The sequence below is a fragment of the Lissotriton helveticus genome, chromosome 2_1, assembly GCF_964261635.1.
Source record: "Lissotriton helveticus chromosome 2_1, aLisHel1.1, whole genome shotgun sequence".
NCBI classification, from domain to species: Eukaryota; Metazoa; Chordata; class Amphibia; order Caudata; family Salamandridae; genus Lissotriton; species Lissotriton helveticus.
In genome coordinates this window covers 1,434,316,985-1,434,343,918 of record NC_136059.1, presented here as the reverse complement: position 1 = coordinate 1,434,343,918, position 26,934 = coordinate 1,434,316,985, and the positions used below count along the sequence as shown (strand labels likewise).

At 48.2% G+C, this 26,934-nt stretch overlaps 1 protein-coding gene across 1 annotated transcript in view; it reads right to left on the bottom strand.

Annotated features, from left to right (window-relative positions):
• The window catches only part of IDUA (alpha-L-iduronidase), a 1,961,268-nt gene that overhangs the window by 1,750,280 nt on the left and 184,054 nt on the right, over window positions 1-26,934 (bottom strand). Inside the window, exon 2 of the mRNA XM_078676355.1 lies at window positions 14,639-14,779. Coding sequence (XP_078532481.1) covers window positions 14,639-14,779 — 141 coding nt within the window. The remainder of the gene's footprint in view (window positions 1-14,638; window positions 14,780-26,934) is intronic.

Sequence of the window (26,934 nt, the reverse complement as noted above, 5' to 3'; positions counted from 1 at the left end):
CTGGCCTCATTTGGGCCACTGTTTTTTGTCTTTCACAACAGCTCACTGAGCATACACAACAATTCCAATGACATGAGACCTATCATAATACACAAGCTCTATCCCTACACCCAGGCTACAAGATGTTACTTTCCCTGGGACCCGGGACCCCTCTCGCTGGTCCACAGACACACCACTCAATCATATGACGTCAACTCTTAATAGACCTCTCCACATTCTGTCATAGAACGTACAGAGCGAATCGCGGTTCTCCGCAGTGCCCAACTCAATGCACCTTCCTTGCCTGATATGGGTTTGACAGGCTCTGGCCCTCTGGTTTCTCACGGGGCTCCCGGGGAGTGACCGTATTGATTCGTAGGGGTCTCCCCTTTAATTTAATACAGGTGGAGACTGACACGCAGGGGCATGACGTGGCCCTAATTGGTAAGATCGAGGGTCATCCTCTCAATCTCCTGTGTGCATACATTCCCCCCGCCACAATGCCCTCTGCCCTCTGCCTACTCACACTATTAATCTCGAATTTCACTCAGGGTCTGACGGTCATTGGGGGCGACTTCAATGCTGTTATGCAGCCTTCTCGCGACACGACAGGTATTCCCTCTGCGTCCCGCCTTGCTTCTGCTATGCACCTTCCTGATTGGTCCTCTGCCATGGGTCTCTGCGACGCCTGGAGGGGATGGAACCCCCGTCGAGAACAGTACACTCACACTTCGGTGGCCCACCGTACCCACTCCCATATTGACTAGCTCCTGTTGCCGGCCACCAATTGCCAGTTGGTGTTGGGCGTTAATATCCTTCCCCGAGGTGTATCCGATCATTCTCCGGAATCCCTCCATCTCGGGCGGGCCCCCCCAGGGGAGGATGAAAGCTTGGTTCCTGCAGGATGCGGAATTCGTTGAGACCCTCGGGCAAGAGCTGAAGCAATACTTGGTGATCAACAAGGGATCGATTCAATCTCCAGGTACAGTGTGGGAGGCTGGCAAGGTTACCATGCGGGCCGTGGCTAGAGGCTTGGTCCATGCAAAGCGCACAGCCCACACCGCCCGCCTGATACAGCTCAAGGCCCAAGCTGCACAGTTGGAATCAGCCCAGGCTTCCACCTAAAGCGTTAGCTCCACCTGACAGCTCGCACTGCTCCGTGAGGAGATCTGTCAGATCTCTCTAGAGTCTGCTCAAATGTTACGGCGTTCCTCGGTGGCGCTTGTATACAGCTGGGGTGACAAAAACTGGAAGCTATTCCATAATCTGGTCTCCTATCCCAAAGCCCATCGCATAATCCCGAGGTCCGCAACGCGGTTGGCACTCATCATTTCACCTCCCATGCTATTGCCCAAGCCTTTGCAGGCTATTATGCTAGACTGTATGCGGCCCGGCCTTCCGAGGCCTCCCTGGCCGAACTGTCGACTGAGGCTAATACTCAACTGCCCCATCTTCCCCAGGCATGGTCGAAGACCCTGGATCTCCCCTTTACCCCGGAGTAGTTAGACGGGCCGTTTCACTCTTGCATTCCGGTAGGACGCCAGGGCCGGATGGATACCCTCAGGAATATTATGTGACCTATCGCGACTTGTTGGTTCTAGACCTGGTCGATCTGTTCCAACATGTAGTGGATACGGGGTCCTTCCCCCCTGAGACCGACTTTACCACCATTGTGTTCCTTCCTAAGACACAACCACCCTCCCTCTCTTGCGCGGATTACCGCCCCATTTCCCTCATCAACACTGAGGTGAAAATCTTACCTACTGCCTTGGCTCAACACCTCCGCCCCCTATTGCAAGACGTGGTCCATTCTGACCAATGCTGCTTCATGCCTGCCCGTGGTACCCAGCACTGCATACGCCATCTTCACTGCGCCCTCGAACATCGCCATCAGCTCACCCTGTACTGGGCCCTGCTTTTCATTGACTTTGAAAAAGCATTTGATACAGTTGATTGGAGCTTTCTGGGAGATGTTCTGGAGGCGATGGGATTTGGCCTCCCATTCAGGCGTTTCATCCAAGTTCTGTTTTCTAGTCCTAAAGCACGGGTCCTAATTAATGGGGTGCTATCGGAGGCGTTCCCCATCCAGAGGGGCACCCGCCAAGGCTGCCCACTCTCGCCACTTTTATTCGCTCTAGCAATGGAGCCCCTGGCCTCTCTCGTACACAACGATCCCCGCATCCGGGGCTGGGCCTGGGACAACCTGTCGGGTCGACAAGGTAGCCCTTTATGCGGATGACCTCCTCCTTTTCTTAGCGGATTCTGAGGACTCCGGCACCTGGTGCTTTGAAGTCCTGTCCGCTTTTGAGCAAGTCTCCGGCCTGCGGCTCAACCCGGCAAAATCCACTCTGGTTCCCCTCCACCCATCATATGCCTGTTTTTCGACTGGCAAACGACTATTCCCCTACGTAGGCAGTCCTTCAAGTATTTGGAAGTCTGGGTAACCTTGCTCCCCAAACTTGAATGGGCCCTCAACCTTACACCCCTGGTTACCAGGGCCAAGGCAGACCTCATGCGATGGCAGTCCCTTCCTCTTAATCCCCTGGGCAGAAGAGCGCTTATTAAAATGATGGTTCTCCCCCGCTTTTTATTTATTCTTCAAAACATAACCTTTCATCTCCCGGGGAGCTGGTTCCGGGAGATTGATGGACTGCTCATCCGGTTTTTATGGAAAGGCGGGAGGCCCCGTATGGCCCTGGATCACTGTCGGATACCTCCCTTTGATGGGGGCATGGGTGTTACCAATCTTCACCTTTACTACCTGGCCACATGGCTTATTGTGGTGCATGACTGGTTCGCCGGCGGCTGGTCTGACCCGCCGCACCAGGTCGAGCTCCGGTTTATGGACTTTCCACAACTCCAAGACTACTTGTACGGGCCCCCATACCACAAGTCCTTCCCCCATCACTAGGACAGTCCTACTGGCATGGTGCACAGCCCTGCGCCACACGAAATAGGACGGGAAGCTTACCCAACATACACACCTGTGGCATGGTACCTGGCTGCGCGAGACTTCAACTCTTCAGGACTTTCGTCAAGAGGACTGCATTGGGATCTCGCTTCTCGGGGACCTTCAGAGATTTGCAGCCGTGCTATTCCCTCCATGCCTCCCAGTTTTATAAATACATGCAGCTTTGCCACGTCCTCAATGCACACATTCCTTCTCCCACCTCCCTCCCAGAATTCAGTCCCGTTGAGGCCCAAGTGATGATGGGGAACCTGGGTAAAGGAGGGGTGTTGCGGATCTACCGGTCCCTTGTGAACAATGGCCCTGCAACCCTGGACTCACTACGCACCTGCTTAGAATATTGGCTGGGCACCTTGGAGGACGCAGACTGGCGGGACGCTCTCATGGCTCCCAAAACCTTGACGACCTCCTCCAAACTGCGCCTAATTCAAACTCGACTATTTACATATGGCATATCTTACTCCTGCACGTCCCTCCCCGACTTGTGCACAATGCGACCATGCTCCAGCTGACTTTTACCATATGATCTGGCAGTGCCCGCCATTGCGTCATTCTGGGCAGGCGTGGAACTTGAGCTTACACATACCTTGGGGTGGGTAGTTCCCCATGACCCATTACGTCTGATTTTAGGTGTGTTTGATGGCCTGGATGGTTCTCGGGCCGACAAGCGCTTTCTTGGGAATGCAGTGGGGGTGGCGAAACGTGACATTGTGGTACTTTGGTCTCAGGCCAAGCCTCCTACTGTACGGAAGTGGAGGCGGGGGTGGACTGGTGTGGGACCCAAGAGGAACCCCTCTTCGAGGCCCTGGGCTGCCCTGAACTATTCGAAAAGATCTGGGGTAAATGGTTTAATCTACTGTCTTGATTGATGGATGTGTTCTCATGTACCGTGTTCAACTTGCTCGAGCATCCAATCTGAAGCCTGATAAACAGGTCTTGTTAGAAGGGGCGATCTCAGGGGAGGACAGAATGTGTACCTGACCACCCTGGGACCCACCTCTCCTAGGGACACTGCCGAGCACTGGCGGGAGACCCTTCAGGGGAAGAGTCTCGTATCTAGGATCGCACGCGCTGAGCTAGCACCACTTGACAAAGGGACACCATACCGTAGGTTCTGAAGAACGTATTCTTTATCTTAGCAAGGAACTGGATCTTTATGATCCGCAGGATTCGTATTTACAAGCAGAGCAAGGGCTCACAGAGTCTCGGTAGGGATAGGAGTAGTGGGACAGTCTTAAGATTCATGGTCAATGCAGATGGCGTAATACACGGACCAGCAAGGTCTGAGCGGGTGCTCCTTTTCAGGGGAGCGAGGGCCAATCTGGAGCAACCAGATCAGCTGTTCAAATTCAAAGGTTCGTCGGTTCAGGGGCCACTAGCCAACGGGCAAGCGACCGGACCAACGCGTCGAGCAGGAAAATGCAGAAGGGCCCCACGCAGCACTCGTCGAGTGTAGAGGGGTGAGCTTCGGTGCAAAAGCTGCTCGGGGCTGGAGCTTCTCACGCTCCAATGCACAGCTTCGAGGGAGCCTCGGATGCTGCACGGTCAGCGCTTCGTAGTTACTTCAAGATGGCCGCTCCCACGCTTCAGGTCGCCTCCACGGGTCCCAGCTCTGCATGGACTGTGGATCGGGCTGTTGGAAGTCAGGAAAGCTGGCTCTTGTCGATCTCTGTCGCTCGAGTTCCGGCGGGAACTGCAACAAAGCAAACGTCGAGGTGCTGGATGGTGCCTGTTTGCACAGGGTGGTCACTCCTTGACCACAAGGGAGATTCTTCAGTCTTCCACGTCGAGTGGGATGTCGAAGGGTCCAGAGTTTCGTTTCATAAGTTTCAGTCAGGATAATCTGATGTGCATTGGCACTGGTCCCACCTATATTCCAAATCTGGGGGCTGGATTACCTGCTAGGTCCCTCCTATGGGTGGGACCCAGGAAGGGGGTGGGAGCTCCCCTTTCCTTTGTCCAGTTTGCCGCCAGGACTGGGGCTGGAGTGCCCCAGAACCGGTTTGACTGGAATCTGCCCAGGGACACCTTGTGCGCCCCAGGCAGTGTCTAGTTTCATTCAACCCTCCCTGCTACAATCCACTATCTCCTGTCTGGGGTGGTGTGACACCTCCCTGTGACAGGAAACCCTTTGTCCAGGCGTCCTCTGCCAAATTTCGGTCAGCAGCAGGAGGTCAGACATGTGTCTGTGGCAGCAGCATCCATTTTGTGATGCTGGGGCTCTGGTTAGGATTAACCGCGTTTGCAGTAAGTAAAATGTCTTCTCCCTCTAGAAGGGTGGAATGCTACCCCCGTCGCCAGAATTGGCGAGGGGGTAGTATTCCAAAATGTATGTCACCAAACACGACATGTTTTGATAAAGCCAAACCAAAGATAGCATTAACTGCGAGGATTATAATGCACTTAAGAGTATATGGTATGGCAGTATCACTGGAACAGCTATAGGGAAATGGTCTCGCAAGCTGCAGACAGGCTCAGCTCATGCCAGAGCACTATCCCACATAAAACCAAGCACTCTGCCTCCAGGATTGGTAAGGCCTGCCATAGGAGTGACTTATAGGTATATATGTGTCCAGATATAGGTTCAGACATAGGTATACTATATCTAAGCAAGGGGTGGTTACACCACCTTGCCCCAGCTGTGTGAACAGCCAGTTGTGTCGATTTAAGTACCAGCCAGGGGTGGCAAAAGATATGCTGCAGCCCCTGGTAGGCCTTGGATGCACCTATGCCCTTGGAACCTATAGTGCACTGTATAGGGGCTGGCAAGGTGTCCAGTACCAAATTGGTTATGTACCTATAGTACATGTCTGTGAATTTAGAGAGAGAACAGCTGGCTGTGGGTCTGATTAGCAGGCCCACAGCCACATTAAGTCAAAAACAGTGAAGCAAAAAGCAAAAATTGGGGTGACCATAGGATAGCAGACCCTACTCTCCTACAGTAGGTCTTGTCTTGGCCCAGGTGTCCCACCAGGGGTACGTCATGTGCCAGGCCCAGGAGGAAGTCTCGGAATCGTAGGGGTATCACCAGCACTCGGGCTGACCCTAGTTCGGCAGACTTCTGCTCACTGTATAAGAGGTCATTCTCCCAATAAACCAAATGGGTTCCGGACTGATCGCCCGCAGCTTGGGCTTCGGCCTGTTGCCGGGGTCCGACTAGGGAAGGGCGGGTAGCTTGTTCTCGGCAGAACTCCTCTCGGGAGGGCCCCGCTTCGTGGCGCCATTGTGCCAACTCGGGTAGGTCACCTAACTCGATGACTTGTGCGGACTCAGGACATAAGGGCCCGTCGTCGGGCCCATGGGGAGATCGTCGGGCTCGGGCAGCCTGCCCCTGTCTTCGTCGGCCAGGGTTTGGTTTGGGGCTCGACTCCCCCAAGGGGGGGCAGTCGGGCGGACATCGATCAGCTGGTGGGGCAAACCCATTCGGGTAGGCCCATCATGCTGAGATGGGCCTTCCGTTCTACCTGTCCCCACAGGTTGCCCAGGAGACAGTCTACTGGTTGGGAGGTTCGGACGGCCACTCGCAACTTGCCGGTCACTCCTCCCCACTCGAAAGGTACTAAGGCCATTCGGCATAAGCTCTCCGAATTGTCTGAGGAAATTACTGGGCAACGCTGGTCCTCTGTGACTAGCTGACTACGGACAGCTGTGACGCTTGCCCCGGTGTCTCGAAGGGCCTCCACTCGGTGCCCATTAACCGTCACTAGCTGTCGGTATTTCTTGGTGTTGGCGGGTAGGGGGCTCCGGGGATCATTTCTCGGTCTCCTAGGGAGACTAGGGACATGGCAGCAGGTTCCCACTCTTCGGTGTCCTCAAACTCTTCCCCTAGAGCTACGGTGACCATTTGACGGGCTGGGGGAGCTGTGGTTGTGGGTCGTTGGGACATGGGACACTGGGGGTCACTGGCGTAGTGACCGGGCTGCTGGCAGCGGAAGCAGGTGATACTAACTCGGGGCCCTTGCCTACCTAGGGGACCTGTATTGGCTGGACGGGGTGCTGGAAAGGTCGGGGGTTGAGGGAATTCCCTCTGTCTTCCCTGGTTTCCCCCCCTCTCTGGCGGGGAGGTCCCTGACTGTTTCGATGGTAGTCCCCTACGGGCCCCGGGGGACCCGGGTGTTCACCCAGCAATCTGCTTCGACGGCCAGCTTCCTCGGATCTGCGAGCTTGCTGTCAAGCAGATGCTGGCGTAGCTCCACAAAACAATTCGTGGACAAGTGTTCCCAAGCAATAAGGTCGAAGAGTTCTTCAAAGGTGGTAACCTTGCTGTCCTTGACCCACCCCTCTAAGGCCCTACTGTAGAAGTTCACGTATTCCACCCATGTGGTGCCAGGGATCTTTTTGCAGTCTCGGAACCGCTGGCGATACATCTCGGGGGTGAGCCCGTATCTAGTTAAGAGGGCCTCCTTCATGTGGCTGTAGGAAGTTTGCACGGTGGAGGGCAGGTCGAGCAGGGTGTCTCTCCCCTCGCTCAGGAACTGACCCCACAACCCTGCCCCCCAATCCTTCTGTGGGACTCGGTGGGAGGTCATGGCTACTTCGTAGGCCTTGAACCATTGCTGGATGTCGTCGTTCTTGTAGTACTCCTTCACCACATCCTTGGGGATGTGGACTTTCGGTTCTACCGGGGAAACGGTCTCTCGGGACCCCGGGGGCCGAGTTTCTTCGCTCCTCGACTTGAGCTTGATTTCCTTTAAGCTGCGCTCATGCTCCAGCTGAAGTTTCTTCCCTTCGTGTTCTCGTTGGAGTTTTTTTTCTTCCAACTCCCCTTGTACTCGCAATTGTTCCACAGCTAGCTTCTACTCTGCCAATTTCAGCTCGCCCTCGATCTTTAGTTTGGCCAGTTCTAGTTCGTGGCTGCGGCTTCTCTCTCGATCTGCTAGTTCTTCAGGGGATAGGCCCCATCTGGTGCGTTACTTGGTACCTGGGTGCTGCTTCCCCCTGGGACGCTTCTGGGTTCGTCCGGCTGCTCTGTCTCTCCTTCTGTTTGGGGAAGGGTGGCTCCGGACTCCACCCAGGCCTTTAGGGCTTTCTGCAGATCCTCTTTGGTGTTTAGGCTAGTGGTAGCGATTTGAAGTTCTTTGCAAAATTGTTTCAGTTCTTTATGGGTGTACTCTTCCAACCGGTCCTCTTGGAACGTAGGACTCGCGTTGGTTCCAGTGGGACTCATGGTGGTTCCTTCTTCCGTCCTTGTTCGGTAGTGCGTCAGCCGCTTACTGTACGATCTCTAGATTGTGGGATCGGATCCCGTCGCTTGCCACCAATGTTAGAAGGGGCGATCTTAGGGGAGGAAAGAATGTGTACCTGACCACCCTGGGACCCACCTCTCCTAGGGACACTGCCGAGCACTGGCGGGAGACCCTTCAGGGGAAGAGTCTTGTATCTAGGATCGCACGCGCTGAGCTAGCACCACTTGACAAAGGGACACCACACCGTAGGTTCTGAAGAACGTATTCTTTATCTTAGCAAGGAACTGGATCTTTATGATCCGCAGGATTCGTATTTACAAGCAGAGCAAGGGCTCACAGAGTCTCGGTAGGGATAGGGTTAGCGGGACAGTCTTAAGATTCAGGGTCAATGCAGGTGCGTATCCGGCGCACAGCTCTCAATCCTCAAGCCGGGGGATACGCTACGATCTTGGGTCCAGCCGGACCAGAATAGTCTCCGAGCCGCGACCAAGTCAGCAGGGCTCGAGCAGGAAGGCACAGGAGTTCTTACGATCTTTGGGGAGCCGCGATCCAATCAGCAGGGCTCAGGTGTTCTCCAAGTTGCAAGGGAGCCGCGACCACGTATGCAGGACTCAGATGTTTCAGGCAGAAGTCCTTCTCTGCCAAGCTTGAGCCGCGACGATGTCAGCAGGGCTCACCAAGGTTCCAGGGTTCAAGCTCTTCGATGTTCTGTCGAGCCGCGACCACGTCAGCAGGGCTCTCTTCGTTCCAGGATTCAACTGCTGATCTTTCCAGAGCACCCCTTGTTATAGGTCGCTTCTCCTTTGAAGTCCGGAGTCCTCACAGGCCGGGGTCTTAGCGCCTGGAGGCCACTTGCCGGGGTTTCCTGCCACTCGGCCCTTTGATCCTTTTAAGTTGGGTCTGGAGGGATCCCAGACATCCAGCCTGCGTGGAGCCAGTGCCCAGGGGGGGAGGCCGATCGAAACCCATCTCTCGAGAGGAGGTCGGAGGTGTGAGCGAAACTACTCCTCCCTGTCCTGCTCCCGGGAACTCTCTACCCCCCAGCCGGGCATGGCGCGTCTAGGGCCTAGGTCGCGCTGGGGCCGGGGTGCCGTGGTTGGCCATTTTAGGTGCAGGGGACTGGGCACCGGAGGCCTTTGGTGCCGATGGGGTTTGGGGGGGCGTCCGGTACCAGGAAGATGGGGGGTGATGCCGGGGAAGTCCTGTGTTATCTGTGGGCTCATGGAGGGAGTGAGTCGGGTAGGCTGGGGTAACCAGGGGCCTGGTGTGGTGTATGGGCCAGGGTTGGGCCACTACGGGTCAGGGTGGCCCACGCCACGAGGCCGGGTCTAACAGGTCTCTGTCACCAACTTTACAAGCATAGATCACCGAAGTAATGTGCCTAATTTTGCTGTCAATGTAATTATGTGATTTCCTTTCAATGCCAATAAATTTGATTATCAAAAAAAAAAAAAATCTGTGCTTGTCTTGGGGTCTCGTAAAGGAAATCACAGGTTCAAGTTGGTCTATTTTCTGGGCAATCTAAAATGGAATTTCTTTATGTTTTGTGGGCCGTGTGCCAATTACTGAATTAACAACAGGACTAATTATGGGCCCAGTAGGCTGCTGTGCCTGCCCTTGTAGACCAATCCTGGCTGGACCAGCTAACTAAGTACGGGAAATTAATTGTGTAAGACGTCTATAGAGGCTGACTAAAACATTATATAAAACACATCTGAACCAAATTGAGCGCATTTAAATCTGGATATACGGTACACCCAGCAAGCGTTGGCAATATGGCCCCATGATTAATTAAGGGGTCCATTTCCAAGGACATGGGGACAAGCCCCACTAAACCAGTTTGGTGTTCCAAAAACATAAGAGGTACTTCAAGAAGTTCATATGAACAATATGCAACCGGTGTCTGTGCATGGTATAATCATGAAAAGTATTATCACTAGCGTCCACAGACGGAAATGTGATCCAGGAATAAAAAACGCCAAAGCAGAACACCGCCTCTGCTTCCAATACAAAAATCACAGGAACTCCTGCATTAGGGATTCCATGCTGAACCAAATGTTGAGTAACTTCTGGACGGCAATTAACATTAACAGCCATAGGGTGAGCCATGGCCAACCAGAAAACAATTCGTAGTATAGCACAATTAGGGTATAAACCTTTTAATATTCAAGCTTGAAAAACTAACAGAACTAGGTGCTGGCTAATAACTGGGGAGGAAAAACCACTAATACTACAGACGTGCCCAGAAAAAAGGTGCAAAGGTATTGTGGACAAGCACTTCTCAGGGTTCCCGCAAGTAAGTAACAGACCAAATGTTGGCGGTGCCATGTTGCAGGGATTGTGCTCTGGAACAGAACTATGCTTGGGATCATTAAACATCAGCATGCAGAGACTGAGTCATCATATCATCTCAGTATCCATGACCCTGAGTCTGACTAGCTATTTTGCCTCACTTGCCCTCCTAACAAAACCAGAGAAACAAGTGAATTGGCACCCCCAGAACTAAACAGTCTTGATCCCCTCGGGGATCGCGGTAACAGGACAGACCTTTTGGGCTCTCACTCATACATGTCCACAATAAAATAACAGAGAGACACAAGAGAAGTTAAGAATATTTATTCAAACTATTGTGCTCAGAAATGCAGTATACGTGACACAATTAGAATACAAATGCATAATAAAAATACTGTTAGCATGGTTAATAATCTATATACCATGAAAAGTGCTGTCATTGTATAAGACAGAGTAACCTAACTCCCCTTCCCTGTGAGTAAAGTTAAATGATTATATGAAAGAACTCTGGGATTATCGGTAGACTCCGCACATTGTCATACATAGATATATGCTTTACATCTCAGCAGACACAGTGCTCTTGTGTCAGAACTATCGTTCCATTGTGTCTCTGTGGCTCATGTTCTCATTGATACGATAGGACATGTGTGCACATAAAGAACAGCTGCATTCTTTGTGTTATGTCTAGGTGCTACTGCCTGGCCAGAAAGAATAACAAGGGACATTGTTGTTTGATCTTGTCTGTGGTGCTCTGACTAAATCCCAGGAAAAGAACAGAATGCAAAAGCATATGCAGGTTCTGTGTGAAAGTGCAATGTAGCACAAAAGCAAGCTCGTTTATATTGCAACGTATGCAAAGGAAAATAAGGCCTACAACGTGCACAGTTAGGCTAACATAGGGAAAACTACAATGGGCCATGCAAGAAACACACGACAGGCTAACCCGGCTAAGCGTGGCCCAAATCCTGTAACTAGTCACCGCTACGGGAGGTAGGGTCTATAAGCAAGATGATATAAATCAGATCTTTTCTAGCTATTATGCCACACTATACACTAGCAATAGAGATCACAGAGAGGACTGTATCCAGCACTTCTTGGCAGACCTACCCCTGCAGAGATTCTCGCCTGATGAGGTGGAGGAGCTGGGGAGAGATATTTCAATGGAAGAGATCAAGGCTGAAGTGAAGATAATGACCCAGGAAAAAATGTCCTGGGAACAGATGGGCTCCCGGTGAAATTCTAAGTGACCTATATCGAAATGCTCGACCCCTATCCGTCTACTTTATATTGGCAAGTGTGTGACACCAGCGCACTCCCCCCTTGAAGAGAGAGGCACTAATAACCCCCCGCTCAAACCAGGGAAACCAGCTACAGACGTAACAGAGTACAGACACTATCTATGCTGAATTCTGACTACTAAATACTTAGTGGAATCCTGTCTCAGAGACCATCTCCCCACATGCAGGGCCTTATCCACACTCATCAATCTGGGTTTATACCCCAACGCAACACACCACTAAACATCCTGACATTACTGGCTCTTTTGAGGGATCCGAACATACCAGGAGAGACAGGTTCACGTCTGTAGACATTGAGAAAACTTTTGAAAGCCTGGGATGGGAGCATCTCTGACTTGTGATGACCTGAATGGGACAGGGGTGGAGATTTGTAAAACGGACACAGCTGTTGTATGTACCCCCTACAATGAGAGTCCAGACAGGCCGGGCAATCTCGGAGCACTACAAAGTAATTATACCCCAAAGTATCTTCTGGGATCTAGACACGATTCTGATTGACCTGATCTGGGGAAAGGGCAGGCAATGGGTTGCACTGAATAGGCTGCAGTGAATTTCCATGAACAGGGGATTGAGCACTCCTGACTTTGAGACCTATTACTTGAAAGCCCGGTGCACTGGTATATGTGATGGTCACAAGGACTACAGGACACAGAGAGTGCTCCCCACCCCTGACACCCCCACGTCGACTATGCTATGGAACCTCCTACTTGATCCTAAAAGGGCAACCATCACAGGCAGGAATGACCAAGCTGTACTCTGACACTGTTGGTGGAGAGCACTGTAGAAGAGCCAGCCAAATTAGCCATATTCCCTAAAGCTCCCATTTCAGTCTTTGCTTATACATACACAGGAGATTAAACAGTGACGGCTACAGAACTGGCTAGAAGCGTGCATGGACACGGCGGGTACACTGTACAGAAATGGGGAGTTACTGTCCTTAGAGGACATGAGGGAGCAGTATGAGCTTCCAGCAGGGCAGTTTCTACTATATGGTACCATGATCGTTGTGGTGAGAAAATACTGGAGGAGACGGGACACCGAAGTTGCCAATTCCTCTGCAACACTGCAAACACTCAGAAGTTGGTGTCAGGTCTCCTTGGAAACCAAGGTCGGACATGATACTGCCGCTAATCAATTGAAACATAAGTGGGAGGCAGACTTGGGGACTCCCATAACTGAAAGGGAATAGACAAAAATTCTAGAGATGGCTCAAAAAAATCCTGAAATCCTCAATTCAAACTCATACATTAAGTCTTACTTAAAGCAAAGCTCACACTTGGACGACTCATGCCTTCTTCACTCACATTTCACACGAATGCGCTAGATACCACCTAGAAGGGGTAGATATACTTTACCTGATATGGAACTGCATGCACTTATCCATCTCTGTCCAGTAATAGGTTATCACATATCTCTGTCAAAACCCTCCCCCCAAAATGTGTATACTGGGGATTTTTCCACACCCAGCTAAGAACAAGGATACGACCCGATTTATTGACTTGGCATTGATACTGGGCAAATGGTGTATAACAATCCAGTCGATGGCTTTCGCCGATCCTCATGTGGAAAGGTGGAGAGCTAACATGCCTAAGTCGACTAACTGGGAGGAGGGCACCTTACTCAGAGAAGCATATAAGGCAGGAGAAAGATGGGATTTGCTGGATCCTGGGGGAGCAAGCTGATGCACTAAAACAGAGGATGATGATGGGACTATTGCATTGGGTTAAATGCCCTCAAGTCCAGCTGGTCAGAGAATGGAGGCCAAGGAGATTCTGGGGCTGGTGGTCTTTCAGCCCCAGGACATTGGCCCAACGCCAAGGAAAGTTAATACCAACATAGACCACCCAAAATACAATTGTCCTATGATACCAGAGACAACAGCCCATCTTATACTCACAAGCGGTAAAGTCAACTGAGAGGGAGAACAAAAACCCACAAGGAAGCGGAAGGAGAAGGGGGAGGGAAGGGAGGTAGACTCCCCACTATTCCTCGGTCAAGGTGGACAGGGTTGGTGGAGGGGTTTGACTGCCGAGTATGAGGGACATCCTACACACCCTTTGGCCACTGCTCTGTATCTGCAAGTGTATTGAGGTAAGGCAGGTGAGTTATTCAGAGCATGTCTCATTCTGATGCACTGTACTTATGTGGAGTTTAATGTTAAAGTCAATTAAAGCATTTTTACAACAAAAAAAATATTCCTGATCATGTCCTTTCCAATAAATATCTAGGTGCCTTTAAGTCTCTGCCTAGTTTTCATGCTTTGAAATATCCCCTAGTTTCTTCTCTAGTCAGTATCTGCTATTCAAGATGCATTAATAGCTATAACAATATTGATGGTTCAGCAGATACCAGCCTCAGCGTATAATGAGATATTGTTCCCTATGCTGAATTCCCACCTATTACCATAGATGATTTATCAACTATTTATGAAATATATTACTTTAGTCAGTGATGACATCTTGCAGTTTTGGTAACCGCCATCTTTCCACTCTTGCTACCATGGCATGGGCAATCATCACACATTTACCACACTTCAGGAATCTCTTCCCTCTCTGTTTGAGTGGGTATGTACACCAGTATTGAAGAAGCCTATCTTGGATACTGCTTTTTAAAGAATTACTTCCTACTGAAGTCCTTCCTAAACAATACAAACCTCCCAGAGCTCCCTGTTCAACTTACCAGTCTGTTTCATAGACAAATCACCCAATACTAACAGTCTAGGTTTGGAGCTATGTACAGCCCTGAGACACACAGGAATACAGGTTGTGTCATATTCTGTGTTTACTTAATGTTCTCATACTACAGAACTACTTTTTATCTGACATTTTCAAGACATTTTGAAAACCGTTTTACATTAACTAAGCATTCATTTTTAATGACTTAAAGTGATATCTTAATAAACAAACCTTACTTACCCAATAGTTATAAGGTCCAGTAACCAGTGCACTCTGACTTGCTGAATACCACTGTGAGGCACTGACGAAATATATGCTAGGTTAATGTGTTGATCACGGCCATTGTCATGTAGCTCCGCTTTGTTGTGTGGTAATGGAGGACTGAAAAGGTGATAAAGTATCAATTGACAAACTGAGTTGAATAGTAAAAAAAATAGTTCTAATGTCATATTAGAAACACATGTCAACGTTTAAGTATTAAACAAATATATTTTGTTCCACATAATGTTTTCTTTTGTATTGATTTTCCAGTCTAAAATATCAACATAATATTAAAGGGAATTCACAATATTGATAATACAAAGTTTTCAGAATACATAATACATTTCCTGAACCAGAATTTGCCTGAAAAATCAGAACATATGGTGGGAGAGGGGTTAATCAGTACTGTATATACCTTAACACTGGTGCACTAGTTTCTCATCTTCAGGTCTGTTAAGATCCAGATTAATTTATCTGGATATTAGAATGTGAGATATATATATATATGTCATGAATGATGCAATATGTGACATCATCAGCAGTGGATTGCGGGCGCGCGAGTGATAGTGAGTCCAACTAACTATAACATGGGAATTTCATTAGTTTTGTATGAGTAAAATGTTCAGCTAACTATAACTGGTGTGAAACCTATGGTTTTTTCAGTGAATTTCAAAGGTTTTTTAAAAGTTAATTCGTAACTATAACGATTGTGAAACCTATGGTTTTTTCAGTGAATTTCAAAGGTTTTTTAAATGCTAATTCCTAACTATAACGTTTGTAAAACCTATGGTTTTTTCAGTGAATATATATATATATATACTAGCAGCCCGTCCCGACATTGTCCGGGAGCAATCAGGCTTCCCCAACCCCCGCCTGCCCCGACATGACCCCCGCCTGCTCCGACATTGCCCAGCAGCCCGGGCCCCCGGTCGCTCCGTCCCCCGCCTGCCCCGACCCCCGCCTGCCCCGACATTGTCCCCCGGATGTCACAAAGGCCCAGTGTTGAGGCGCTCTGCATAAATCTCCATGGCAGATGCTGTAAGTCCCCGTCCCCCGCCTGCCCCGTCCCCTGCCTGCCCCGACATTGTCCCCTGGAGCCTTTCCTCAGCCGATGTAAATTGTACCCTTCTGTTTTGTTGTAACTCCCCGTCACCCGCCTGCCCCGACCCCCACCTGGCCCTACATTGTCCCCGGAGCTTTACCTCAGCCGATCTAAATTCTATCCTTCTGTTTTGGTGTAAGTCCCCGTCCCCCACCAGCCCCGACCCCCGCCTGCCTGACATTGTCCCCCGGAGCTTTACCTCAGCGCCACTCCTAAGTTCACCCCTCCTCCTCCTGTTTAGGTGTAAGTCCCCGTCACCCGCCTGCCCCGACCCCCGCCTGCCCAACATTGTCCCCCGGAGCCTTATCTTAGCCGCTGATCCTCATTTCACCGCTCCTCGCCGCTGGTCACCGCTCCTCCCACCGGTCCGCTGCTCCTCACCTCCTCCCCCGCGCCATGTCCGCCGCTCATCACCGCTCCTCCCCCGCGCCATGTCCGCCACTCCTCCTCGCGCTCCTGGACGCCGCACCTCCCCGGGCTCCTGACGTCAGCACGCAGGTCGCGGCCGGCGCTACTTCAAGGGGACTACTTTTTTTATAATGTTAATGTTTTAAATATAACGTATTTTTTAACTTTATATAGCCTATGTCCATCTGCACACCCTGAGGATTACAACGATGTATCGGGTGTGTGGATTGGCGCTGTGGTTCCCGAGTTTACCCGCCTCAAAGCCTCAAAGTTCTTCCTTTATAATAGTAGTATAGATAAAATTGTATTTTTTATTAGTAATTTGCCATTTGTTTCCTGCAGCAAGGGTCATCCTGGTTAAACATATGCTAAAGCATAAACTTGCGTAGAAATTTGGTTTGCAACAACCATAGCTGCCTTCTTCTATCCCTCCACTATCCTTCTCAATCCAAATAAACGACTAACATATCCCCCACTCAAATTACTTTAATATTTTCACTATACTAATTCACTACTAATCCTTTATGGATTCAGGACTAGCATGCTACTCACAGAAAATTGGTAGTAAGTGCTAAAGAAATGCAATTACAATACAATACAATAAGGTATATACATTCCTCTATTTTTGGGTTTATTTATTTTTTTAATTTGTAGAGCGCGAACAAATGCCCGTGGGCGTCTCGGCGCTATAGACTCAGTGCGTGACTCTCCAGATGCTAGTTCATGAAATGGATTACTGGTTGAACAACCAGGTCTTTAATCTTTTACGAAATGAAAGGAGAGAGTGACTTGACCTAATCGACAGTGGGAGGGCGTTCCAAAGTCAGGCTGCAGTGACCATGAACCGTCTGTCTCCCCAGGAGACTGTCTTTGTGCGTGGTACTATTAATTGATGCAAAGTCGTGGATCTCAGTTGTCTAGGAGGGCAATAGAGTGTTAACTGATCTCTAAGAAACTGCGGACATTGATTGTGTAATGCTTTAAATGCAAGGCAAAGTGTCTTACATTTTATACGATTTTTGATCGTCAACCAGTGGTAGTTCCGGATCGTTTGGGCAATTGGTTTAAATTTGGGATTCTGGATAGCAGTCTTGCCGCGGCATTTTGTATCGTTTGCATTTTGTTGACAACCCGAATTTGTGCATTGGCAAATAAGCCATTGCAGTAGTCCAGTGAAGATAATACCAGTGTGCTTACCAAAGTTTTACCGGCACTGTCTGGAAGAAACGGGATTATTTTTCTTATGAGTCTTAGCTTGTGAAATGCTGTTGCTGCTATTTGATTGGCGTGGGCGGCGAAATTGAGATGTTCATCGAAAACAACTCCCAAATTCCTAACCTTTGGGACAGGATTAGGCAGAGTTCCAAAAGATGAAGGCCACCAGGCGGGTGACCAGCCTGGGGAGAGTTTCCCAAAGATGACAACCTCCGCCTTCTCGGAGTTGCGTTTAAGGCAGTTGGAGGCCATCCAGTCTCCAATTTCGAGCATGCCTTCTTGGAAGCGCTCCGCCACCTCTTCTCCATCATTATTGATGGTGAGGACTAACTGGGTGTCGTCTGCATAAGAACTAAGGCTCATCCCATATAATTTGATAACTCTAGCTAGGTCCGACACATAAATGTTAAAAAGTGTCTGACTTAGGGATGAGCCCTGGGGAACCCCGCAGGGTAGACAGATCAGCCGACTGGAATGGTCCTATGGTAACAGCCTGAGTTCTTACAGATAAAAAGGAGGCAAGTAGGTTCTTTGCTCCCAGTTGGATGCCCATTTTTCCGACACGGTCGATCAGGATGGAGTGATCGACCGTGTCGAAGGCCGCGGATACAAGCACTGCTGTTCCTCCCTGATCTCTGATGACTCTGATATCGTTGGCGGCTTTAATGAGGGCCGTTTCTGTGCCGTGGAATTTGCGGAACCCAAACTGGGTGTTGTCCAGCAAGTGATGTTCCTCGATGTATTCAGACAGCTGGTGATTCATAGCTTTCTCTGCCACCTTTGCCAGGAAAGGAAGGCTAGCTATTGGTCTGTAATTTTTTAATTCGTCTTTATCCAGATGCGTTTTTTTTAGAAGTGGTTTTAAAAGAGTGTTTTTCAACGTGTTTGGATAAATCCCTAATTTAAACATGGCGTTACATATTTGTGTAATTACATGTGTTAGTAAATCCATAACAGGGGGAACATTTTTGGGTGGACAGGGGTCCAGAGCCGATCCAGTTTTTATGAGTTTAATAATATCCGTTATTTGTGACTCTGTAATTTCTTTAAATTGGGTTAGGGCACAAACAGGGGGTATAGTGCAGGTGGAATATGTAATGGCGTTGTCCTTGGATGAGAAAGCTAGGTAAATGTCGTTAACTTTTGTGTAAAAGTAATTAGCCAAGCGTCGCAGAGAGATTGGGATGGAGGGGGGCCAGATCGGGGGCTTTCCCTACTAATTGCTTCACTACGTCGTAGAGTTGTTTATTGGAATTCTTTGCATTTTCTATTTGTTCGCTGAAGAATTTCCTCTTTGCCTCGGTAATCATTTTTTTATATTTGGCAAGTGTCTCCTTATAACGGGATTTACTTTCTGAATCATAGTATTTGCGCCAATGTCTCTCAAGATTCCTACAAATTTGTTTTTGTTTTCTAAGATCTTCCGTAAACCAGGGTGCAGAAGGCGCTGTCCTATTTCTAGATATTGTTTTATATGGTACCAGTGTCTTCGTGGCATTGCCTAACCATTCTGAATATTGATTCATGGCTATATTCGGGTCTGCGGAGATAGTAGGGCAGGTATTATCGAACAGTGCTCTAAAGTCTGCATTATTTATGTCCTTCCAAACCTTAAAAGGCTCACAACTGAGAACAGCCGGTCTGTTTGTAGGAACATCATTGATTGAAATTGCGCAGAAAATGGCATGATGATCAGACCAGGGGAGCGGGAGGATGTCTTGTATATGGATCCCTTTTAAATTAGAAAAGATGCCGTCCAGGGTGTGACCGGCCTCGTGTGTGGGTGAGGTAACTAATTCAGAAAGCCCTAGGGTTCCCATATCGGACAATAAAGCTTGTGTTTCGTTGTTGTCTAGTTTATCTAAATGGAAATTAAGGAAATTAAGGTCACCTAAGACCGTAAAGGAATCCTCTATTGCTAGTGATTCAAGCATTGTATTCAAATTTAAGAGGAATTCTGCGCGTGCTCCTGGCGGTCTATAAAGGAGTGCTCCTTTGAAATTATGCGAGGGGGTCAACATGATGGCAAAATGGATAGCTTCACAGGTTGGTGAGGGTACAGGAGACGTCCTCACCGTAAAGGTGTTACGGGCAACAATTGCCAGACCACCACCCTTCTTTCCCTGTCTGTCCTGTCGGTAGGCCTTACATCCTTGAGGAACTGCGACCACTAAATCTGGGTCTGAAGCACTATCCATCCATGTCTCTGTAACAAATAGTATGTCTATGTTCCTGTCCATAATGAGGTCTGCTATATCCTGTCTATGCCTACCTAACGAGCGAGCATTGATAAGTGCTGTTGTTATATTTTTGATTTTTTTTGTTACTCGTATTTCTGGGGTTGACAGTATTCTTGAGGAGAGGTAGTAAGGACGTGCAGTGAGGGCAGCTGATGATAGTAGTCAGTGGAATATGCTCCAGGTCATGCATTAGGCAGTTACTACCTGGAACTGGTCGGAGCTGCATAAGTTCGGCTTTGGAATAGGGGATCTGGAGCTGCGCCCGGCCAGGGCCAGGGGTCATGGCCCTAGGCCCGGTGCGGACGGGCTTGCCTTTGGCACGCCCGCTGCGCGGACAGGATGTCATGGCCCCTATATCCGGTGGAGAGGAGGGTGGGAGGCGGCCAACAGGTGGACCGCAACCCTTTCCTCCACTCAATATGCCGGCTGCAACCCTTTCTCCCACAGTGTCAGCACTTAATCGTCAGCGCCGGGGAGCAGGGTTCAAGATGTGGCAAGATCAGGAAGTGCGGGTATTTTAAAGTTCACAAAATAAAATTCTAATGCGCAAAATTAAGGTGTAAAGCACGATTTTAAAAACAGCGTGATAGCAGGCTAGACCCTCGGCTTTATTTAAGATTTAATTAAGATTCATTAAGGAATAGGCGTAGATTGCCAAGTTGAATTTTTAGATTTAAAAAAATCTAGAACATATAAGATCTCCTTGTTTATTTATTAATTGCAATACTAAGAATTGTGTGTATTTAACCATATGCTCCTGTTGGGTACAATATGTAGGCTCCACCACTAGAAACCTGAAACATAGATGGAAAGCGCACTTAAGGGCACTCAAAATATAACAATATAAATAACAAGGTTACCTTACTATTGCAGAATTATGAAATGTTGGCTTGGATCCCAATTGAAAATAGCTATTCAAGTAATGACATTGATAAAAGGTATATTTCGGGAATTTGAAGGCTATAACACATTTAGCTCTGATACGAGTTTACCAAGTGAGTCTTGAGTGGCATTGAACACTAGACTAACATGCTCTGAAATGGACCTTAAGGTTTCAAATCCTACCTCTCAAGGTGAATGTTTAATTAAATAAATTAAAATAAAAAGACATTCATTAAAATGACATATATATATATACACATATATATATATACACACACACACACACACCCACACCCAGACACACACACACATACACGTGTTACCATCCTTGTGGGGACTATGTGTGAATACCAGCCTTGTGGGGACTAACCTTTCCCAATGTTTTTAAAATACACTAATAACAGAAAAATGTTAAGAAAAAATTCATTATACAGGATCCTGCTTCAAATGTGCAAATATATTGTTATTTAATCGTGCGCACAGCACCATCCTTGTGGGGACTTGAACACGTGCTACCATCCTTGTGGGGACCTAGTCCGTAACACTATTTGTGATTGAATACAGTCAAAGGTACATGGCTAAATGTTTATTTTATCAACAATATACACAAATAACATTATAATCTATTCATATATGAATTGCTACTATATACTAGGGGTATACATTAAAGACAGATTCTGTTAAAGTGCCAGAGAATATCATATCACGCTTAAAGAAAGACCCTTAAAGCTGTATTTAACCTATTTATCAGTGCTTAAAATCTTTGGAGATAAGGGAACAAACACATAAAGAAATTAACATATGGAACTAAAGAATATGGTCGACTGGAACCCAGAGCTTGATTAGTTGCTAATATTTTTGCCAACATAGATGTTCAAGTCCCCACAGAGATAGTGGGTGAAGATCATTGTGTTTAAGTCTCCATAGAAATAGTGTGCACATTCAAAGCTTAAATCCCATTATAAAGAGTGTGAAGCTAATGATGATCAAGTCCACACAGAGGTTGAGTGTAATTATAGGAATGCTCAAGTCCCCGCAGTGATAGTGTGTTATTATAGCGATGTTTAAGTCCCCACAGAGATAGTGTGTTATCATAAAGAGGTTCAAGTCCCCACAGAGATGGTGTGTTATTATAGTGAAGCTCAAGTCCCCACAAAGATAGTGTGTTATTACAGTGTTGTTTAAGTTCCCACAAATATAGTGTGCCTTTATACGATGTTTAAGTCCCCACAGAGATAGTGCATGCAGGTGATTGTGTTTAAGTCCTCATTAAAATAGGGCCCAATTCACAAAGTTAAACTTAGACAAACAGTCTAACTTTACCACTTTTCAGTGTTCACAGAGGTAAATTTAGACCAAAAGTCTAACTTTACTACATTTCAATATTCACAATGCCCCATACAGAGAATGTGAAGCTGATGATGTTCAAGTCGAAGCAAACACAAGGAGATGATGGACGGAGCGCTGAAACTTTTCAGTCACTCACCCCCAGTCACAAATCTGGTTTGAAACCATCATCGTTCTGTAGCTTACTTCGTCACCCCAGTTCAGACCCAGCTAAATGCAAATCAGCCTGACCCTGTGCCTTGTGGCACCCCCTGGTGCTTCCTGTCGAAACAGAGCTTTCATTTTCTTACAGGAATGCTCGAGTCCCCACAGTGATTATATGTTTTTATAGTGAGGTTCAAGCCCCCACAAAGATAGTATTTTATTATAGTTTTTTGTGTTTCAGTCCTCATTAAAATAGGGCCTGATTCACAAAGGTAAAGTTAGACACAAAATCTAACTTTTCTACTTTTCAGTTTCACAAATGTAAACTTAGACCAAAAGTCTAACTTTACTACTTTTCAGTATTTCAAAGCCCCATACAGAGAATGCAAAGCTGATGATGCTCAAGCCAAAACAGAGCTTGTGTTTAATTACAGGAATGCTCAAGTCCACACAGAGATGTTGTGTGACTATAATATTACCACAGTCGCCAAAGAGAATGTGTGTGATTATAGACATGCCCAGGTCCCCACAGATATAGTGTGTGATTATAGACATGCCCAGGTCCCCACAGAGATAGTGTGTGATTATAGAGATGTCGAGGTCTCCACAGAGATAGTGTGTGATTATAGACATGCCCAGGTCCCCACAGAGATGGTGTGTGATTATAGACATGCCCAGATCCCCACAGAGATAGTGTGTGATTATAGAGATGTCGAGGTCCCCACAGAGATTGTGTGTGATTATAGAGATGTCGAGGTCCCCACAGAGATAGTGTGTGATTATAGACATGCCCAGGTCCCCACAGAGATAGTGTGTGATTATAAACATGCCCAGGTCCCCACAGAGATAGTGTGTGATTATAAACATGCCCAGGTCCCCACAGAGATAGTGTGTGATTATAAACATGCCCAGGTCCCCACAGATATAGTGTGTGATTATAGACATGCCCAGGTCTCCACAAGGATAGTGTGTGATTATAGAGATGTTGAGGTCCCCACAGAGATAGTGTGTGATCATAGACATACCCAGGTCCCCACATGGATAGTGTGTGATTATAGACATGCCCAGGTCCCCACAGAGATGGTGTGTGATTATGGAGATGTTGAGGTCCCCACAGAGATTGTGTGTGATTATAGAGATGTCGAGGTCCCCACAGAGATAGTCTGTGATTATAGACATGCCCAGGTCCCCACAGAGATAGTGTGTGATTATAAACATGCCCAGGTCCCCACAGAGATAGTGTGTGATTATAGACATACCCAGGTCCCCACAAGGATAGTGTGTGATTACAAACATGCCCAGGTCTCCACAGAGATAGTGTGTGATTATAGACATGCCCAGGTCCCCACAGAGATAGTGTGTGATTATAGACATGCCCAGGTCCCCACAGAGATAGTGTGTTATTATAGAGATGTCGAGGTCCCCACAGAGATGGCTTGTGACTATAGTATTACCATGGTTGACAAAGAGAATGTATGTGATCATAGACATTTTGAGAAATGCATATTCATGCTGAATCATTGGAAATTAGGTGGAAGAATTGTGTAACAAGCGCCAGCCGCGACGTAGCACTAACCGTGACCTACACCTGCGTGATGACGACAGGCGGGGAGGAGCGGTGACGTGCGGCGAGGAGTGGCGCGGCACCTCAGGTAAGGCGAGGCGGGAGCCGTCCAGGCAATGTCGTGCGGGCGGGGGCCCGGAAGTGGGGGCTAAGTCCGGAGCGGAGGTAAGGCAGAGGCGGGAGGCGGGCGGGCGGGAGTCAGGCGGCGGGCAGCTGTATACGTAATGTCGGGGCGGGAGGCCGGCCGGGACGCGGGTGTATATGTAATGTCGGGGTGGGAGGGCGGGGGGCCGGCCGGGACGCGGGGGGGCCCGGCCGGGACTAAGCAAATGCACAAAATGCAGCCCCCAGCCCCCTTCTGCCCCCGGGCAACGCCGGGGCGGGCTGCTAGTATAATCTGTTTTGGAGGAGTTTGTCCCCAGTCTACTCTCTATGCAGATCAGCAAAAAGTATTTAATTAAAAGTTGTAACCCTCTGCTGGTTTTTGAGGCAAGCAGTATATCTTTTGCAAACAATAACAGAGAGTCTTTGCTATCTGCATGTATTGGAGATGCATTAGCACAAACTATGCAACTAAATCATATAACTAAAAGGGTAATAATGGAGTAATAATGGAGTAAGCAATCTGCTTGCTCAATGACATAACTGTCATTGAGCAAGCAGATTAATGTTGATATGTTACTAGGGACCCCCATCCTCTCCAAAACTGACCAGAGTTTTGTTCGTGGGACTAGCTCAAGTGCAGGTTTAAGGTTCACAAACGCTACACCACCCTATTATACTCTGCAACACATCACTCCACAATACAACACTCTTCTCTACACTATGACATTTTACCCTTTTCCACAACACTCTACTCCACTGCTACACTCTATTCCACTCTATGCCACTCTACGGCACTCTATTCCACTCTATGCCACTCTACGACACTCTACTCCACTCTATGCCACTATACAGAACTATACTCCACTCTACAACACTCTGTACAACTCCAGCTAGGCCACTCAACACCACTTTACTTCACTGTACTCAATGAAACACTACTGCACTCTACTTTATTGTACTTCACTACTTTACTCTACACCACTATATGCCACTCCACTCGACGACACTCTATGCCACTTTACTCTACCACAATCTGCAACACTCTACACCACTGTAGCCACTCCACTCTACAGCACTTTCCTCCATTGTATGCTACTTCACTCTACTCCACACAACAACACTATACAGCACTCCACTCTACAGCACCACACTTTGTCAGTACACTCTATGACAGTCCACTGTGACACTCTCCTGCACTCTACACAACACTACGCTACACCACTCCACTCTATGCCACTTCACTTTATGCCCCTACACCGTATGCTATGCCACTCTATAACACACCATTCAACTCTACTATATGGCATGGATGTATGACGGTACAACGCGTACCGTCACAACGCGTACCTTTACGATGCAGGTTTAACAACGCCAGTCGTTACAACGACTTGCGTTGGGGGCGCTGGATAGTAAATAGTTTAATTTACTATTCCAACTCCAGTCCCCGTGGATAGTAGGGAAGGTGTTGGATAGTAAATTAAACTATCCCCTATCCTAGAGCGCCCTCCAGCGAAAGTCGTTGTAACTACTTCCGTTGTAAATTCTGCGTTGTAACGGTACCGCGTTGTAACGGTTCCGTTGTAAAGGATGTTTCCCATATGGCATACCACTCTACTCTACGCAGCTCCACTCTACTCTGACACACCAATGCACTGTACTCCACTTCTCTCTACTCTACAACTCTACAACACACCCCTCCACTCAATTTACTCCACTCTATGCCACCTCACTGTACACTAATCCAGTCTAGCCACTCCATTCTAGTCCACACTACCACATTGTACGACACTTCATTCCACAGCACTCTAAAACAGTCCACTGTATGACACTCCTCTGGTCTACTCTACGCCACAACACTGTACGACACGCAACTTTATGGCGCAACACTCCACTCTAATGTACGACGTGCCACTCCACTCTTCTCTATGGCATGACACTCTACACCACTCCACTGCACTCTAAACGTCTACGTTACACGCCACTCCACTGTTCACAACTCCACTGAACGGTATTCCACTCTATGCCACTCCACTCTACCCCATTCCACTCTATGCCACACCACTCTGTAACACTCTACTCCACTGCATGCCACTCCACTCTACAACGCCCCACTAGGACACTCCATTGTACGACACTCCACTGTATAACACACTCCTCCAATCTACTCTACGCCACAGTGGCAACAGAGATGAAGGAGGTGAAAATATCCCTGCAGTCTAGTCCAAGTCCAAGAATCGAGCATAAGGAAGCAGCTATGATTAGTGCAGCAGGTACAGTGGTACTGGGAAGGGTGAAGAGCCAACAAAAGCCTGATCTTGACATTAGGAATTAGGGCGCTGCTACTGTATTGTACAGTGATTCATGTGGGGTGCTGAAGCACATTTTTTGACAGGTAGAATGCTAACCCATAAGGAAGTGTGGGGCTGGCAGAGGATGTATTTATTATCATTCAATATGGGAAGTGTTTTGATTTCATGGATGAGTGACCAGGGAGGTGCCCTTTTCTTGTCTTGAGGCATAGTGCGTATGAACGGAGCAGGATCCGTGAGAGATCGGCATGCAAATTATAATATAGTTAGAACTAGAATAAATAGGCAGCACTCACCTAGTCAGATGGACAGCAGGGTGATGTGTGTAAATACACTATAGGGATAACCAAAGAAGGCCTAGTAATCCTTTTGGCAGTTTCAGCAAGGCAGACAACCTGTCAAGGGTGTAAAATGATGCCTGGGCCAATCTTCCGCTCTCCCTAGCGGGGGGAATAGCAATTGCCAAAATGGTGATCCTACCAAAACTGCTCTACCTGTTTGTCAATATCCTGATTCAGCTCACACAAATGTTTTTAAATTCAGTTTGCTAATTACTGATCTCTATAATATGGGCTGGCAGACAGGCGTGTATCTCATGGGAACTACTAACACTGCCCCTGTCTCAGGGAGGGATGGGCGCCCCGGATATCCAATTGTATGCATTCTGTGCTCAGGCGCAATTCCTACACTTCTGGGTGCACCCGATCCCCTTCCAGCATCATACTGCTGTTGAGCTGGACGTGGCAGCGTCGATCCAACTTTTGGTGGCATTATATCAGTCAGGTAGACGCCTTCATGGGGAAATAGACACGGTGGAGACATTGAGGTGGGCATGAGACAATCTACGGGTCAGAGAGCACCTTAAATTCCAGTATGCCCCATCTATCCCCCTAGCACACAACCTGATGTTACCAACCATGGGAGATGGTACAAGTAGGGTACTAGCTCTCCGATTGGGA